Source organism: Phaethon lepturus, unplaced genomic scaffold (assembly GCF_000687285.1).
Source record: "Phaethon lepturus isolate BGI_N335 unplaced genomic scaffold, ASM68728v1 scaffold5677, whole genome shotgun sequence".
Lineage (NCBI taxonomy): Eukaryota > Metazoa > Chordata > Aves > Phaethontiformes > Phaethontidae > Phaethon > Phaethon lepturus.
The window spans coordinates 34,996-52,459 of record NW_010549680.1 but is presented as its reverse complement, the minus strand read 5'-3'; the positions used below and the strand labels follow the sequence as shown (position 1 = coordinate 52,459).

The 17,464-nt window shown below is 36.4% G+C and overlaps 1 protein-coding gene across 2 annotated transcripts in view; it reads right to left on the bottom strand.

The window, feature by feature from the left end:
• Positions 1–298: 298 nt before the first annotated feature.
• The window catches only part of ZNF644 (zinc finger protein 644), a 32,323-nt gene continuing 15,157 nt past the window's right edge, over positions 299–17,464 (bottom strand). Inside the window, exons 3-8 of one of the 2 annotated variants that reach the window (XM_010290321.1) lie at positions 14,832–16,878; positions 13,835–14,390; positions 13,047–13,652; positions 10,361–10,483; positions 2,497–2,599; positions 299–2,004 (exon numbers count right to left, since the gene is read on the bottom strand). In XM_010290321.1, coding sequence (XP_010288623.1) covers positions 1,812–2,004; positions 2,497–2,599; positions 10,361–10,483; positions 13,047–13,652; positions 13,835–14,390; positions 14,832–16,847 — 3,597 coding nt within the window. In that variant the 5' untranslated portion in view covers positions 16,848–16,878 and the 3' untranslated portion in view covers positions 299–1,811. The remainder of the gene's footprint in view (positions 2,005–2,496; positions 2,600–10,360; positions 10,484–13,046; positions 13,653–13,834; positions 14,391–14,831; positions 16,879–17,464) is intronic. The other variant, XM_010290322.1, reaches the window with a different exon arrangement.

The window sequence follows — 17,464 nt, the reverse complement described above, 5'->3', positions numbered from 1 at the left end:
ATAAAGCCAGGATGGCCTTGTCTCAGGACTCTGCCCCGCACAGCTGTGCATTTTTAGCCCGTCTATTTTACCAGAACGTTAACAAGCCTCGTGGGTTACCTCTGAACTGTGCACATACAGGAAGACAGACATTTATTTATCTTTTCCACCAATCAAATGTAATGCGTCTGTGAACAAGTCAGTTTATTGCAAGTAAACGTACTTTTACTTAAGATCATGAGAAGATTCTAATCTCAAGCAAGACAAATCAATTTCACAAACTTAATTCACACAATGCAAATAAATGCTTCACATTATAGACATTTAGATTTTCTTTAAACCTTTTTATTTAGAGATTTTTCTGGTAAGGAGATATACCATAGGAAAGCAATTTCACTGGCAGTGAGGTATGTATATACTCTACCAAAATACTCCTCTTGTTTTAACTGCTTTTAACTTTATTTACATATAAAGAAAATATCAATGCATATCCTTGGCTTAACTACAGTATCTGTTACCCTATATGAGTAAAATGAAATGTTACTTGCATACAAAATCGATTTGCAGAGGAACCTGATTTGATTAAAACAAAAATCATGTTCTGAAGACAGTTTAAATGAACAAACACAATTCATCATGACCAAGACACCTGCACCATATTTCCATCCTCACAGCACATTTATTTCAGTAATTCTGTAAGTAGGTCCTTAGCATGAGCATAGTGTTACAGTTTTCATACATATAATCACATCCAAAACAAGCTCTAAAATTTAAGTTGTAAACATTCTCTTCATATGTAGAAACATTTCAATCTGCGTTCGAATTTTCTAAAATGATCAATCTTTTAAACAGAATTATAAATGAAAAGTCTACTCTAACCGTGTAGTGAGCAATGCTTATTAGTACATTTCTACAGTGTTAAATAAAATAGTAGAGGCGCAAACTTCTGTAAGCAAGTCAGGCTTTGAGTAAATCATCATAAAGAAACAAACTTGTTAACAAAAAGATGCTTTGTAATAAAGAAAGTTGGATTGAATCTACTATGATACAAAAACATAAGGGTAAATACCATCTTTGTTGACAAGTAGGAGGTAGCATGGATGCACCACTTTATTGTCAGTGAGAAATGCAACTGAAGTAAAGAATATTTCCTTACCACAAATTTCCAGTATTATGTACATATTACTCTTAGAAATTTGTTTAAACAAGTTTCCCTCCACTTTTTAGTACAAAAAGCCTCATGTGATTTTAAAAAAAAAAAAACACTTACACACCTAGATAGAATAGTACTAATTGCCCTATTTGAATGAAACAGTCTCTTGAACTATGAAGTACATGATATTTAATGCCCTAAGTTGAGTAAATTGTATTAGCAGTTCTTGGTATTATACAAAACACTACATACATACAAACAAAATATAGTAATATCTTATTTTACTATGTAATTCTTTTTGGAATAAACAGAGCCTTGATTTGGGTAACACTGAAGAGAACATGGTTTCTTTGTTTTATTAAAATCTGTCTTTTAAGTACCCATGTGCAACAATTTAAAAATGGCTGCCATACATGTAATGGTCTTGTATTGATAGTGAACACAGTAACTGACAAAAACATAATAAACCTTAAAAACACATCTTCCACCCTATATAAAATATAAAGACTACTTACTGTAATTGTTAAGTATTCAATTTATTTTGATGTTACTGTAATCCACTTCCTCTATTTTTCTGTCTTTAGCATTTATAAACATAATTTAGTGTAGCAATTTATTTTAAAAAATGACAAAGTATTTCAAATTTACATCCAATTAAAATTTAAAATGTTTCCTTGTTCTATGATGCTGCTTCTGCCATAAGTAAAGAAAATGAAGTTTCAGTAATTGAAGCAGGCTTTTTAAGTAGTGATGTGACTTCAACCATGCCAGCTCCAGTCCGTGGAAGATTTGCGTTGACAATGTGTCGCTGCAAGTGCTTTATCCAGTCTTCTTGAACAGACAAAGGTCCTCGAAAGACCAGACCACAAAACCTATGCAAATATTAAAATTATTCCATCAACATATATCTAGCTCTACTGAAAAAGTTATAAAATAAAGACATTAAGTGGAAAGTCTTAATTTTCTTGCAGTTTGTTTCTACATATTTTAGTTGAAAACCTTAGTACTTGAGTTCATTTATAGTAACTGAACACAAAATATTTGCAGTTTATACAACCTACACTCTTACATTTTTAACACTACCAATAACAATCTGTTGTTCTTAAGTAAGGTTTCTTTTGAAGGATAGAATATTACTCAGACATGACCAGTGATATTTTAGCTAGAGAAACAGTTGGCAACCTGATAACCGAGTATGACTGATTCAAGTCCTCTTGTTCAAATTAATGAAAACAGGCAACTGCTTCCCCCCCTTATTATTCAATTTAACCACAAACACATTTACAGAATACAATCTTAAATCTTATACTAAAGCTAGCAAGCTCTTAAAAACGTGTTCTTTCAATTAAAATAACCCTATGTACCTGCATCTGAGTATGTAAACTTCATCAGCACTATGAGGTAATGGCAGCATTTTTTTCTTGCTTCCAGATCTTGACCTTGACTTCTTTTGCTTACAGTCTAAAGCTAAGAAGAGAGAAATTTCCATATGTGAAAGTGATACTTCAATGAGTGTTAACTAAAGAGATATTTAGTAAGCATCCTCTATAGCAGCAGTGAAAAGATAGCTACCTCCTTGTTATTCTACATTTAATTATAATGTAAATCCAAAACAATTACAGTGTGCTCTAAGAAATTTACTGGCAAAACACATTAAGCTATTTTTTTAGTTTAGCACAATGCTTGCTCTTAAAAGACTGCATAATTGACATTCAGCATTAAACTGTTGTTTTAGTATCAGCAAGCACCTACTAACCTATTGCAGAATTATACAGCAGCAAAGTACCACTGGAAATTCCCTTTCATGCATAAACCACTGTCAAAATCTTGGAACTCGTTTTGTAGTTCAAGTACCATCATAAGACCACTCATGTTCAACCATGTTACAACTTCACAAAGTTGTAGCTTTCAGCTAATGCAATCAAGAATTTCTTGTTTGAATAAAACACCTGCTATTTGTTTGCAACATCAAGCAAAAGTTTGTCCTTTTATTCTAAGAATTTAAAATGAAGCTTTCCCCCTCATTGTCTGAATACTAATGCATCTTACAAAAATTATGTATTAATCCTTGGCAGTGGGAGCTGCTATTAGGACAATCAATGGGGATGGCAAGGCCACTTTTTAAATTCAGCCTAAGCATTTGAAACTACGTATGAAAATAATGTGTATGAACAGGAAACGCACAGCAAATGGGTTCAGTTAGCACTGAGGTTTGTACCTCCCATAAATAGATGTAATAGGAATCGGTAACAAAACCTGGACATTCTAAGAAGCAGCCGAAGTTGGAGGATGAGGGCATTAAACTGAGTTAATATTGTTATGATGAAAACAGTTGATAAAGCTCAAGAAAAAACAAGAAGTTCGGGACTGCTTGAACTGAGAAGTGTATCTAGCTACACTCTACTTCAAAATACAAGATATCAACACTAAAACTCCACAGAAATCTGAAAGACAGTAAAAAGTGGTATTCTTGATACCAAAAAGGCATAATGCTATGCTACTGAAGGATCTTAGTAAAATTTAAAAAGTTGTTACACTTGTCTAAGTTTTGACTCCTGTAATATAAAACAGAAGAATAAACCTCTTAGTATTCTGAAGCATAAGACATCATCCAGTGAGGCAAAGCATGCTGATTTAAAGAACACACAGTCCTGATTGCATCCTTCATTTTTCTTACGTCCTCCAAATAAGCGTATCTCAAGCTTTTACCCTGTAGCCAAACTTTCGACTCGTATCAAAGATACACCAGACGTTTCCCAGTTCCATCCCCATATTTAAAGATTCCTAGAGTATCTAGAAAAATTAGAACTAATTTTTGAGGTTTGAAGGTACCAGAGAACTAATCAAACAAGCAGAAAGCAGATACCAAGCTAAAGAGACTTCCTTCAGGCCCCGGGTCGAGCTGTCATTAGGCAGATGAGTCTCAACAGCATTTTTTCTGACAGTAACAACGAAAGCAGTCTGGCTATAAAGGCAGTAACCCAAGGTAAGGGGGCGGGGCGGGAGGAGGGATAGAAATGGCCGAGAAAAACTTCTGGGAAAGTGAATAGGTAAGGGGTTCTTAATGCTTTATGCTCTCATCAAAAGCATATTTTTCATATAATTAGGAAGGAAAAAAGCTAACTACCTTTCAGGCTGTAGGAATTACCAAGTAGTATAAATATTTTACATACTGCAACATCAGTAACAACATCACCAGAAATGTAAGCAGATAAAATACTGAAAACCCAGACACCCATTCTCTCAAGAGAGCTATTTGCATGAGGGACAACTTATCTGAAGCAGTTATTACAGCAAAAGTTTTGCCATTGCCGATTTTGCAGAGTATCATGAGGAGGGAAATGGAATTCAGTATTATCCAAAAGCAAACACATCCACGAGTTGCATCTGATGTCAGTTAGTGTAAAAAAACTCCAAACAAAACAAACAAACAGAGACAGCAGGCTCCTTCTAGAAAAAAGAACTAGCTTATTTCCTTCATGTTGGCAAACTTACGACATTCATTCGCATCAAGAAATTTGATTCTACTCGCATGCATCCCAAGCATTTCAGAGAGCTTTCACTTTCTTACTAGACCTGAACTGGACTTCTGCAACAGAGCTCCTGAAACCTAATGGTTTTATGTGTGTGTACGTGCAATCTTCTAAGAAAGCCCCCCTCTGAACTACTGTGCAATCAAATAGACAGTAACACAAACAGAAACTGCCCTAATGTACCAGGAGAGGTAGTTTCTACTTCCTTGAAAGGTACCTTTTCCAAGAACAATGAGAACACAAGGAAAACAAAAGAATGGCCATCTTCTCTGAGCCATTTATGACAAAGGCTCTAGACAGAGAAATTACAAAACAAACAACAAAATACCACAGTAAAAGACATCAAGAAAAAAAAAAATCAGATCACTCCGTGCATTCTCAGCGTAACGTAGCTAAGATTGGAAGTAGATTTGCCCAAGCAAGAAGCTGTTACAGAACAAATACATTCTGAAGTGACTCCAACGAAGCAGGAAATTAAGTGGAGAAAGAGTAAAATCTGGGTAAGCCTGATTGAAAACCGTAATTCCAACACCACTTATCGGAGACGTGTACTATTAACTGCCACATTAATTTCATTTTTGTTTATCCAGAGAAGTCACATGCACATACTTAAGTACTCTGTTGATATGATGCTTACAAGTGCTTGCAAGTATCAAGTAAGTCGCACCATTGCCTCACCCGTAAGAAAGCATAGCCATGTTTGGACTAAAACTCAAGTTACTGTTCTTCCAATGCCTCTACCGTAACAAAGCATGACCACGTCAGAAAGTACATTTTTAGCACTTTTGAAAAGAGATCAAGGATACTAAGCTGCATGGAAATTGTAGCAAATTGCCAGAGACAGGCAGGAACTACCTACCACTAACGCCTACTTTGTGGCTATCACAGCGCCCAAGCTCTCATCCTTCATTCTCCATAAAGGCCCAATTCTTTTTGGAAAAAGCCTCCTTCCTTCAAGTTTGGCCACCTGATGTTTCCTAGTTGCTATTCCAAACACTTTTTGTAAACAACCAGTTACACCACTTCATCAAACCTCTAATACAACATAACAGAGAACCCATTTAAAACAAAAGACAATCAAACTTTGGAGGAATCTCCTTGAGGCACTCATGTTCAATTTCAGAGCACACTATTTAGAAAAATACGTGCTAGGTAAAAAGGCTGCATATAAAAACCTTCTTTACCTCTGTGACTGTTTATCAAGAAAGACTACAAGCAGATGGAGATAGATCAGAGGCTAAAATGAGCATGCCTAAGACAACATAGACTTTAGAAAAGACACAATTAGAAGTCCTTCATGCTGTGACATTTGGTCTGAGGTTCAAAATTAAAGTGCACTTATGCTCATTTGCATGCTCTGCTTCTTGATGTCCCCCAACATGGAACACTTCTCATTTCAGGAAGACTGAAGCTGGGTCTTTATTCGGACTTCATTATTTTTGCATTGTGTATGTAAGCTAACACAAGTTGAATAACTGCATGCATGAATGGATCTAATGAACCATTTAAAAACACTGCCAATTAATAAGTAAAAAATAATGAATTATCTTTCTTGTATATTTATTCACTAATTTTTCAAGTTCAATCACTTGCTATCTATCCTCATCATTACTCCACAGTAAAATGCATTAAAAAAACGTTCAGTCATTTGCTCCCAGAAGGACTTATAGGCTACTAAAAATTAACTGATCATGCTTGTTGATCAGTTATAACTGTAACAGTACAGAATAAAGACACACAAAGTCAGTGTAACTCAGATTTCTGATGTAGCTGCATATGCTTCCACAATAAACTTCCCAAAGCTACAATTTTGACAAAGCAGTATTAGAAATTATTTGGAAGCGCAGCGGCCACATGAACGGCTACCTCAGTCATACCACTGGCTCAATGGCCAGACTCCTTGCTCTGTGTTTTATTGCTCTCACCCAAACTTCCAAAAAAGCAGTCTCCATCTACAGAAGCAAAGACCAAAGACGACAGCTGGTGACTCCCAGAAGATGACAGCTGGTAAGAGGCCGAGTATGTAAAAAGAGTCAATAAAGATAAGATGTAAAAAGTCAGGGTGCAAGAGAGAATCAAGAGACTTGGGGGGGTGGGGGGGGAAGTGGGTGGAAGCAACGCCTAGAGAGAAGAAAAGGAAGGAAGCTGGATATACAACTATACCAAGAGCAGCGAGATGCATGTTGAAGATTTTGTGTAGCTCTGTCCAATGCTCTAAAGATAATCAGAGGAAAGAAGCAATTTTGCCACATGCTCTGAGAAACACTAATGTGTTACTATTCATCAAAACAGGTATAAAAGGAGATTAGCATCTACCCAAGATGAGCTATTAAATCATTATATTGTTCAAAACTGGACTGCATAACAAAAAAACGAAAAAAAATTACTGTTCCATTCAGGCATCTGAAGACCATCATGCAAGCACTAATACAAAAGCAAGTAATTATCCAAATGAACCTAGACAGGCATTTGCTATACAGTCGATCCATACTGTGTAACTATAGGCACAAATTATGCTTAATAAACACCAACCTTAAACAGCCAACAGCCTAGAAAGTTCCACTTCTAGGATGTTTTTCTGGAGTCCATTCTCAAAATTTACTATTATGCTTAACTAGGTCTATTATACTGCTAAAACTGTCAAGTTGCATTTGGAAAAAAAAAAAGGGGGTAAGATTTTACTAAATGTGATCAAATTACTGACTCTGAAGAAGCAGGGGATCTGCTAGAAAAGCAATACGATAACAGTCAATACCAAAAACATAAGCAGACAAACTGAAAAACTGAGTAGAAAACTAGTACATAAGCCAATGTAGCGCTAGGAAAGGTCTCACTTTGGTGACATGCAAAGATTACTATTATTTCTTTTACTAAACAGTAATGGCTAGATAGCTCCCATAACAATTGCAAAAAAAAAAAAAAATTAGAGCATTCATGTTTCCACACAATTATTTAATTACAGCAAGAAACGGAGACAAATATTCAACCAACTTGATTCCTTTTCAGGAGTTACATTTACTTTAGATATAAGAAACAGAAAACAGAAGAAGGGAACCTGTACAAATGTATCCTCATTGTCTCCATAGAGGTTTCAGGCTGAAGCGAAACTGAAGACAGCTTGAAATTGTTCTTGACTGCAACCATTTTTTAATAAGAAAAACTGAGATCTCCCTAAGAACAACACTCACAACAAAGTTTAAAACTGGTGTGTGCTAGTGAAATCTTGCATTGAAATAATTCTCTTCACAAAACTTACAATATAAAGTGGAATATCAAATAAAACCACTGTTTAAAAGTATATTTTCTCATCTACAAGACTTGCATTGAGCTTGCTTGAATGAATGAGCGTGCCTGTACTCGGCACTGGTGAGGCCGCACCTTGAATACTGTGTTCAGTTTTGGGCCCGTCACTACAAGGACATTGAGTTGCTGGAGCGTGTCCAAAGACGGGCAGCGAAGCTGGTGAGGGGGCTGGAGCACAAGTCTTATGAGGAGCGGCTGAGGGAACTGGGGTTGTTTCAGTCTGCAGAAGAGGAGGCTGAGGGGAGACCTTATCGCTCTCTACAACCCACAAACGGGGGTTGTGGTGAGGTGCGTGTTGGTCTCTTCTCCCAAGTAACTAGCAATAGAATGAGAGGAAATGGCCTCAAGTTGTGCCGGGGAGGTTTAGACTAGATACTAGGAAAAATTTCTTTATTTAGAGAGTGGTCAAACATTGGAACAGGCTGCCCAGGGAGGTAGTGGAGTCACCATCACTGGAAGTATTCAAAAAACGTCTGGATGTGGCACTTTGGGACACGGTTTAGTGGGCATGGTGGTGTTGGGTTGATGGTTGGACTTGATGATCTTAAAGGCCTTTTCCAACCTTAACGATTCTGTGAAAAGTCAACCAGCAAAGTTCACTAACTTTGCACAGGTACAACTGTTTTAATGCTAATGACTAAGTTAATATAAATACACACTGGTTGCATACGTTATAGCTAGAGCTTAAGCCTCTGTAAGTCACTGGCTTTAGTGAAAGGCCTTTATCCATCTTACAGGCCATTTATTTGGCTCAGCTTCAGCTTCTGAGATCAGAAGATTTTTTTAAAAGTTTTTTTCCTAACCTAATTTTGTTTCTAACCTAATTTTAAACAAACTTCTAGGTCCAATGATAGAAGACTCAATAGTTTTCTTTCAGTTCTTTTAAAGAACGTGGCAACTGTTCTGGTAAGTATGCAACTATTTCACTAGCAAAATACGTTTCTTAAAGAAAACAAACAAAAAATCCTGAAAGCTCTTTACAAGTTACCTTCACTTTTCCCATTTAGAAAAAGGGAAGCTGAGGTACAAGGAGCCTGTTCAGGATCCAAATCTCCGTATACCATCCTGTTTGCCACAGTGTCTCCTCCAATAAACTACTGTTAAGATCTCAAAGTGCAATCTAAATATATAGCTATTGAAAAATATTTCACTAGTAGGTATATAAGCAAAGTTACCACAGGGCTAAGATCAAATCACAGCAGTGGTAAATGAAGTGCACTATCATCATCTTTCTACTGAATAGATACGAAAACTTTCAGAATCACTAACCGAAGGCATACATTCCTACACATTGGCTGTTACTGCACCTGCTGACTTCCTTCTAAATCTACTTTGTTATAGCATTAACTTAGTATAATGTAAGACCTGGCAGCCACAGGCTTAGTTTCTAAAAATATTTCTTTTAGCTTTCTGTAGAGAAAGCCTGAAACTCAGTTTGTCATTCTTAGCATAATGAATGACATCTGCAGGTGAAAAAAAAAAAGATGGTGCATTTTTTCCGAAGGATTATGTAAAAGTCTGTGCTTGTTGACACAGAAAACTGATGGTTACTCTTCTTAATCACTGATATTCCAGACTTTGTATCCCCAAATTTTCCTCGCTATATTCCATCTCTGCTCCCCAATTTGCTGTTGATCATATGAAGTGCCACTAATCTCAGCAATAATCCAAATAAACTCAGAAATTGCCTACAGCCAAGCAAACTGCAGGTCTCTGGAAATGAGTCAAAATATGGAATATTAGAGGAATTTAAAAATGAAGTGTATTTTAATTAAAAAAAAAAAAAAACCCCAAAAACAAAAAAACACATTAATAGCAGTGCCAAATGCTGTAATACACCCACTCCATGTCAGACCAGGCAGGTTTTGGGTTGCGAGCCAAACAGGAAATGAAACCAACTACATACAATATGTTGTTAGAAATACACAAACTGTAAAATTAATTTATTTTCCTATTTTAACTACAGTATTCTTAGTAATTATATGTACCAAACTGTAAAAATTACTTGTTGGTTTGTTGTGGGGGTTTTTTTGTTTGGTTTTTGGTTTTTCCCCCCCTCTAATTTTTTAGATACTTTTAAACACTTCTTTGAAGGCCAACTGGTTTTGAAGTTGTGATACTGTAGGAGAATGAATTTAAGCGACCATCTCTTAGTTTTGCTTACATACCTTAAGTGTTGGATCCAAAATAAATGAGTAAGAATGAAAATCAGACATGAGAGTGGACAACAGCAACATATCTTTTTTTTACAAGTTGCTGAAGTTTTATGGCAAATAAACTGTTTACCAGCAGAAGCTTCAAAATTATTTTGAATTAACATATGCTTTTGTCCAGTCTGATGAGGAAAATGTATCATAGACAGACTTGCTTTTACATCTGTAACAAAACATACCTGTCCCAGTCAAAAGTCCAGCACTCTTCTTTCGTGCATAAGCGCGTAAGTGGTTGGACAGGCTAACAGCACTTGTAAACGTCGTATTGCAATGCACACACGTTCTAAGCTTCACAGGCATACCTATCATTCAAAAGAAAACTATAATCCAGTTCTCTCTTCAAAAAATGAAATTCTCAAAGCGTTGTAAAAAGTTTTCTGCAATAAAGATGGTTTAAAATATATTCACTGCATTGACGCAATTGTTTAGTATATTAGAAGGATCCAGGTTAACCGTTATTAGTTTTCCACGTAGTGCTTTAAGCCAAACCATGTTATTTGAAAAAGAACAGAAAGGAGGCAACTTGAGCCCATTAGGCTACTCTGCATTTAGTATCTACTATCAAGTTCCTACAGATCTCCACATTATGAAGCTCTACTCCCAAAATACAATCCTGCAATTTCAATAGCACAATTCTGTTGAGAAATTTCAGAGCTTGCAACATTTCCAATAAAGAGAATTTAAAAAGTCTAGTTGACAAAGTGGTAATTGAAAGTGTTTTACCCATACTACTGAAGAGCTCAATACTAAATTAGGCTGCTGTTGAAGGCTTAGAGAAAAAGGTGGTAAAACACACCACTGAACAGCTGTTAGACAAAACATTTTGTTCAGTGCATTTTCTGTTCATTACTTTAGATGCGCAATCGATAATGAAAGTTAATGATTTGAAGTTTTTTGCTAAAATCTTTGTGCTAAATAAATGATCAACAAAGCAACATGCTATTTATCACAGGAAAACAGTGAAACAATACTGAACTCCTCACTTACCAGACAAAGAAACCATTATAACTTACTCCCTGCTCAACTTCACCATAATGTTTCTCCCTTCATTTTACCAAAGATACATTGATTTGGTCAACTATTTCAAGTTATCTACTAATAAATTATTAGAAGAGTAACTAAAAAAGCTAAAACTACTCAGCTGGAAAGCCTCTGTTTGCAGGAAAGAAAGAATCCTATTCTCCAGCAGCCCACAGAAGACATGCTGTTTTTTCAGGCAAGTTACAGAAGAAGAACACCTGGTTGGTAAAAACCTTTTTAAAAACTAAAACCAGAATTAGAAGTATTTGCCTTTTTAGGAAAAACAGAAGAATTTCAACTTGATGTTAAATATTTTATTAACTCAACTGGCACAGTGCGTTAGTTATCAAATTCTGTTACCTCAGCCACAGATAATTATAGGGCCCCATTCGTAACTGTTAGTATTATGCAAGCATATGTTTATTTTTACCTGGTTGTTCATCACAACCAAACAGGTGCTACCTAGTATTCAACAGTAAATATTAAACAGAAAGCAATACACTGTCAGGTTTGGCAAGCTATTCCTTTAGCATTGTTTTCCAAATCATTAAGCCTGTCAAAGACACACTTCCTTTATTAAGCAATCTCCTGTTTTAAAGGACAACCACAGACGTCCAGAAGACATTAAATGTAGTTCTGTTCTACCTCTACTATGTCATTTTAGAAAGCCACCTTTGTTAAGAAATTGATTGCCACACTTTTGTAGTTCCCTAAAAGAACTTCCGAGCACATTGGATAGTTGTTTTCATTTGTTTCAAGGAAGACAAGAATATAGGTGAAAAACTACGAGGCACTGCCAGTTTTACTAACCTGCACTTGGTAGTAACAAGAAAACCAACAGAACCAAAAAAGTCAGGGTTATAAAAATAAGATCCTGCTCCTCAATCTAAAGAATCCTGCAGCATTATAAGGTGGTGTTCAAACAAGAAACAGGTAAATGCGAGCTCTACATACACTTAAAAAAGGATGTTGTAAGAATTCCCCAAGCCTAGAAATAACTCTTATGTGACAAGTAGGTTAAAAACATCACTATAAAAACCTGCTCTATTAGTATACAGAGTATCTAGGAAGTTGATTATAGAATTGTTTCATTAGCACAATTCTCCGTGGAGGGGCAATCTCTGTCCGTATCAGTCAGGGGCTGTGCATTAGAAACCTGCTGGCTACAACTGTATTCCAACAAAGCCTGAACCAGCACAGGTCTTCACTCAGTATAGACAGGCCCTAAAGCAAGCATCAGTTTCTCACAGCAGCCGCAATTTTGAAACAAACAAGAATTAATCTATGGTGTAAGAGTACGTTTGCCTAAAGCCATCAAAATTAATTGACAGTGATTCACCAATTTGGAATATTATGCATTTATAATGGTATCAACAGTTCTGTCAGTTTGAGCAAATGCTGCTTTGCACAAACCTCAAAGATTTAAATGAAGCAGTTCCCAAACCAGCTGTTTTAATGCCCAGAAACAGGGTTACAAGCCCAAACATTTCAGAACTGTTAGTCTACCAAATATGCATGGATACTTCAACTTGTTATTGCAGGATATGTCTTCTTCCTTACTGAGGCTCATTTTGTGTCCGCTGTGAATTTGTATGCCCAGCCATATGCAGAACAGGAACTATGTTCCAAGCAAAAACCCCTCAGTGCTGCTGAGTGTTTTTTTCACTTTAGGAAAAACATGTCAGAAAAATTTGCTGTGCTACTTCTTGCAGTCAGTGTCCTCTGGAAATGAAACAAGAATTAAATGAACATAATCCCCAGTAAAATACTCTGCAGTTGTACATTTTCTATGAATTAAAGGATTCTTTGGAAAAGTTGTCAAGACAGCTAGAAACATCTTCTTACCTGACTGCATAGTCAAGTCCATTTTTTGTGGCTGATACATCAATGGACTGTCTTCATTTAATGGAAGAACACATTTCTGAACAAACCTCTTTCTTGCAGTTTGATTATGAATCTTTTGAGGAGAAATATCAGGATTCCTTTCTTCTCCTAACCTCTTATTTTTCAGGAGTTCTATCAGTGTAAGCGACTGATTTTTTTTCCCATCATGTAGTACTGCTTTTGTTTCATCACATTCATTTAGGAAACTCAGCCCTTCTTCCTCCAATGCAGACACAGATGTATCTTCAGTCTTTAGGCCATTATGGTATGCTTCAAGAGGTATAACATTCTGAGATAAAAAGTCATCATTTGATGCAAATTTCTGAGCAACAAACGGTCTGGGAATAATGCGGCGACTGTTCAAAGCCTTTAGGATTTTTTCATACTTCTCTTCATTTTGCATCATCTCATTCAGAACGCAGATCGGAGACTTGTGTGCGTCCCACTTGGTTTTGCCAAGCCTCTTCAGGTGTCCTCGCACATGATTAGACAATCCAATTTTAGTATCGAACCAGCCTCCACAGAGCTGACATGTATGCTCAGAGGAAGTTTCAGATTTCTCAATCGCTAGAAAGAAAATAATTTTCATGTTTTTTGACAATTATATACAGTTAAACATTACAATAGCAAAGCACAGGGGCAAGAACAGAGGCTTTACAACAAGATAAAGTACGTCTTGTTTAGTGCTCAATGAATCCCTTTGTCCCCTTTATATGCAAATAAAAAAAAACCCCAACAAAACAACTTACCTTTTCTAACACGTTTAACAGGAGTTCCTGTTCCAGTTCTTTTAAAATGCTGCATTTTGTCACTTGTTGCTATCTGTTCTGGTGATACAACATGACGGGCTTCATAGCTTAGTCCAGCTCTGTGAAGATGTCCTCTGACATGATTGGACAATCCAACACCTGTTTCAAAGGTTGCTGGACAATATGGGCAGGACTTCTTTTCAAGCGACAAATCAGTCCAGTGGAAAACTGAATTATGCTTTGGCAATGCTGATCCTACATTTTCTAAATTCTGAGGATCATGCAAATCATGCAGGAAGTTACCACCCTCAGTATCTTCATAATACTCGAAATAAAAGCCATCATTCTGCTCATAACTAAGTGAAGATTTATCACCAGCTTCATGATCTTCCATTTTACCTTTGAATATGGGGAATAGGTTTACATGCTCCTGATTAATATCACTGTAAGATTCATCCTCCACAGACTGTGTAGTGTAATCACATAGTTCAACATTATCCCATGAACTTTCATCCTCCGTTTCATAGCTGTCTTTTTTTTCAGCAGAGTTAAGTTTCTGTAAAACAACAACAGTCATTTTATGCAGAAAATCTGGATAGCAATCCAAATCATCTCCTGTAACAGAGCCTTCCCTCTTGGATTCTTTAACCACTCTTTTTACAGCTACATGCCTACGATCTTTACAGCCTTCTGCCCTTTTGCAATCAAGATTATTTGAATCCATGACAAAACAATTATTATGGGGACTACTTGATGAAGAAAATAAATGTAAGGAACGTACAGAGTTGGACTCTTCCTTTTTTAAATGCAAAGGATAAGAGTCACTAGATTTTTTAATCATCCTGTAGTTTTCATATTTGTGTCTATGTAAATAATTACTGCTTGTTTTGACACTAGCTTTCTGCTTTGCTGCTTGATGAAAACATTTAGGTTTCTGTTCAATGCTATTTCTAATCAAAAAGGTCTTGTTTGTAGAATTTAGATTGCACACACTTACAGATGACTGTGAAACGCTTTTCCGAGCCTTCTGTATCCTGTAGGGTCTCTTGTGAAGTTTTGCGAAGTTACTGGACTGCGAAGTAGAGCCAAATGATCTTTTAACATCCTGTTTTAAAGCAGAGTTCTTTGGAAAAGTAGAAGATTGTTTGATCAACTGTTTTGTCCTGCTACCAAAATCTAAAGATTCTTCTATTATGCTGCCTTTTCTTTTTTCTAGTCTAAGATGGCTACCAAAGGGATCAATGCATGATGCTGGATGCAAATATTCCATGTGTTTTTTTAAAATGCTTCTAGCTGAAGTAGTAAATGGACACATCTTACACATATACGTCGATGACTTTTTTGAGGATCCTAAATACGGATCTTTCAAGGATGCCTTTTTCTGTGTTTTCCTCTGGGACATGCTGCTACCAATAAATGAACATTTGACTACTGCTCCATGAGCGATCCCTCGATGGCATTCCAGTTCATTTTCTGTCACAGCCATGAAATTGCATTCCTCACAGCAATAATATCTTTTATCTTTTTCATGGGTCTTTGCATGCTGCACAAACGTTTTGGGACAATTGGTACCAAATACACACTGTGGGCACTGTAACCGTGCACTCCTACCCTCATCCTGAAGTTCTTTCAGCTCACGGATTTCTTCCATCAGTTTCTGCCTTCTTTCCTGGTGAATTATCATATGTTTAAGAAGTGAATTACGATCTCGAAATGTCCTTCCACATTCCCTACATGCGTAGGGCCTGGGGACATTGAGATGTCGGAAATGACTGTTCCCATCTAAATGGTACATCATATGCCTATGCAGATGTTTCTTCTCCCTAAAATTCACATTGCACTTTGTACAGGGATAAAACGATGGTTCATCAGTACTGAAAGTAGATGGCGATTCAGAATCATTCTGTTCACATTTATTTTTTAAAGTATTGGAAAGAAAAGTGCTAGTGTGAACAGGAGAAGTATCTTCTGCACAGTTACTAGTGGGACTATAAATGAGCTGCTGGATAGCATCAACAGCTTCCAGCTCTTCATCTGTGGATTCAGGCTTTACTTTACTCAATGAATATTTTTGTGATTCTACTAATTGTAGCTCCTCGTTCTGCTCTAAGAAGTCAACATTTAATAGTTTTGATTTACTAGGAATACAACTGGTATCACCAAAACAGTCTTCCGTATAACGTGTTATTTTACTAACATCCATTTTTCTTTTCCGCTTTTTTTCTAAGCCCACTTTACAGTGAATAGGAGATTTCTCTATTGTTTCTTCATTTGTCATAAGAAACTGTATAAACTCTTTTTGTGGATCCCAGCTGGGATCACATCCCGATCCAAAACCACCTGTACCTGAGGAAATGCCTGTTAATGTATCGACACAATCATCTTTTACTAGTAAATTTTTATCATCCTCACAAACTTCTACTTGGCCTACTAAAGTGCTATCTACACTATTTCCTACTGATTTCTGTGAATCACAACCAACTGAAGCAGAGGTAGGTAGATTTTTAATGGAATGAGTCAGGTTCTTAGCATGTGCTACATCAGGTAACAAAAATAAAACTTGGTGCTGATTCGATTTCTGTGTTGTACTCTGTGCAGGCAGCTGAAGATCATGAACCACTGTCAAAGTTGAGCAGGAATCAGCGTGATGACCTACAGGCTGTCCAGTGGTTAATGAAACACTGCCTTTATTCATAATGGAAGTCTTAGTTGAGGTGGAGTGTGAAACTGGTCCATTAACAGCAGTTCCTCTAGACAAGATAAAGTTTTCACTAGAAACAGTAGGAGCACCAGTGTGTATAAATAGAGAAGTCTGGCCTCCACTTAAGGCTTTTTCAGGTCTGTCCCTTGATAGCTCCTCAGGCAGAGTCAATGTATTGTTCTTCTGAAATGACGTGTCGCTCTCTGGTGGTTTAGGAATGCCACCTTCTTCCTCAGATATGAAATTATCATGACATAGGATTTCTTCTTCTTTAGCACCAGTGACTTCAGTATTTATCTCTAAATCATCCATATTGCTGGTCTGTCCATTAAGTACATTTATACTAAAAAACCAAACAGGAAAAGAATCAGGCAATCACAGAAATAAATGCTGGCAATTTTAATTTACAGTTTTCTTCAGAATCACCCTTCTTCACACTGTAATCTAAAAATATGTTTTGAACTTGTTAAAATGTATTTTTTTTATTTAGGATATTCAAGACATGTTTCAAATTAATCAATTAAGCAATTTAAAAAAATTATACTTTTTCACTACGCTGTATTAATAACCATACAGCAAACTAGTCACTGCCCCATATCCCAGTTCAAAAAATCCTGGCTACCGACACACAAGCAAGACAGGGGAAATGAAATTGTCAAAAACTGTGCAAACACATTCTGTGTGTACATTAACGTAAACACAGAGTTTTATGTTCATCTTTAGTTGTTTTCTAGAAATGAAACAAGTTAGGAGTAAAGGCTACCCAGACACCTGCTATTCATTTTAGTGATTTTTAAAAAAAAAAACCAAAACCCAACATACTTCCCTTTGGTACCTAGGAAACTAACACAATCTTTATGTATCTCTTTTGGTATCACTTAGGTATGAATCTTAGGTATCACTTTTTTCAAAGTGCTTGTACACAACTG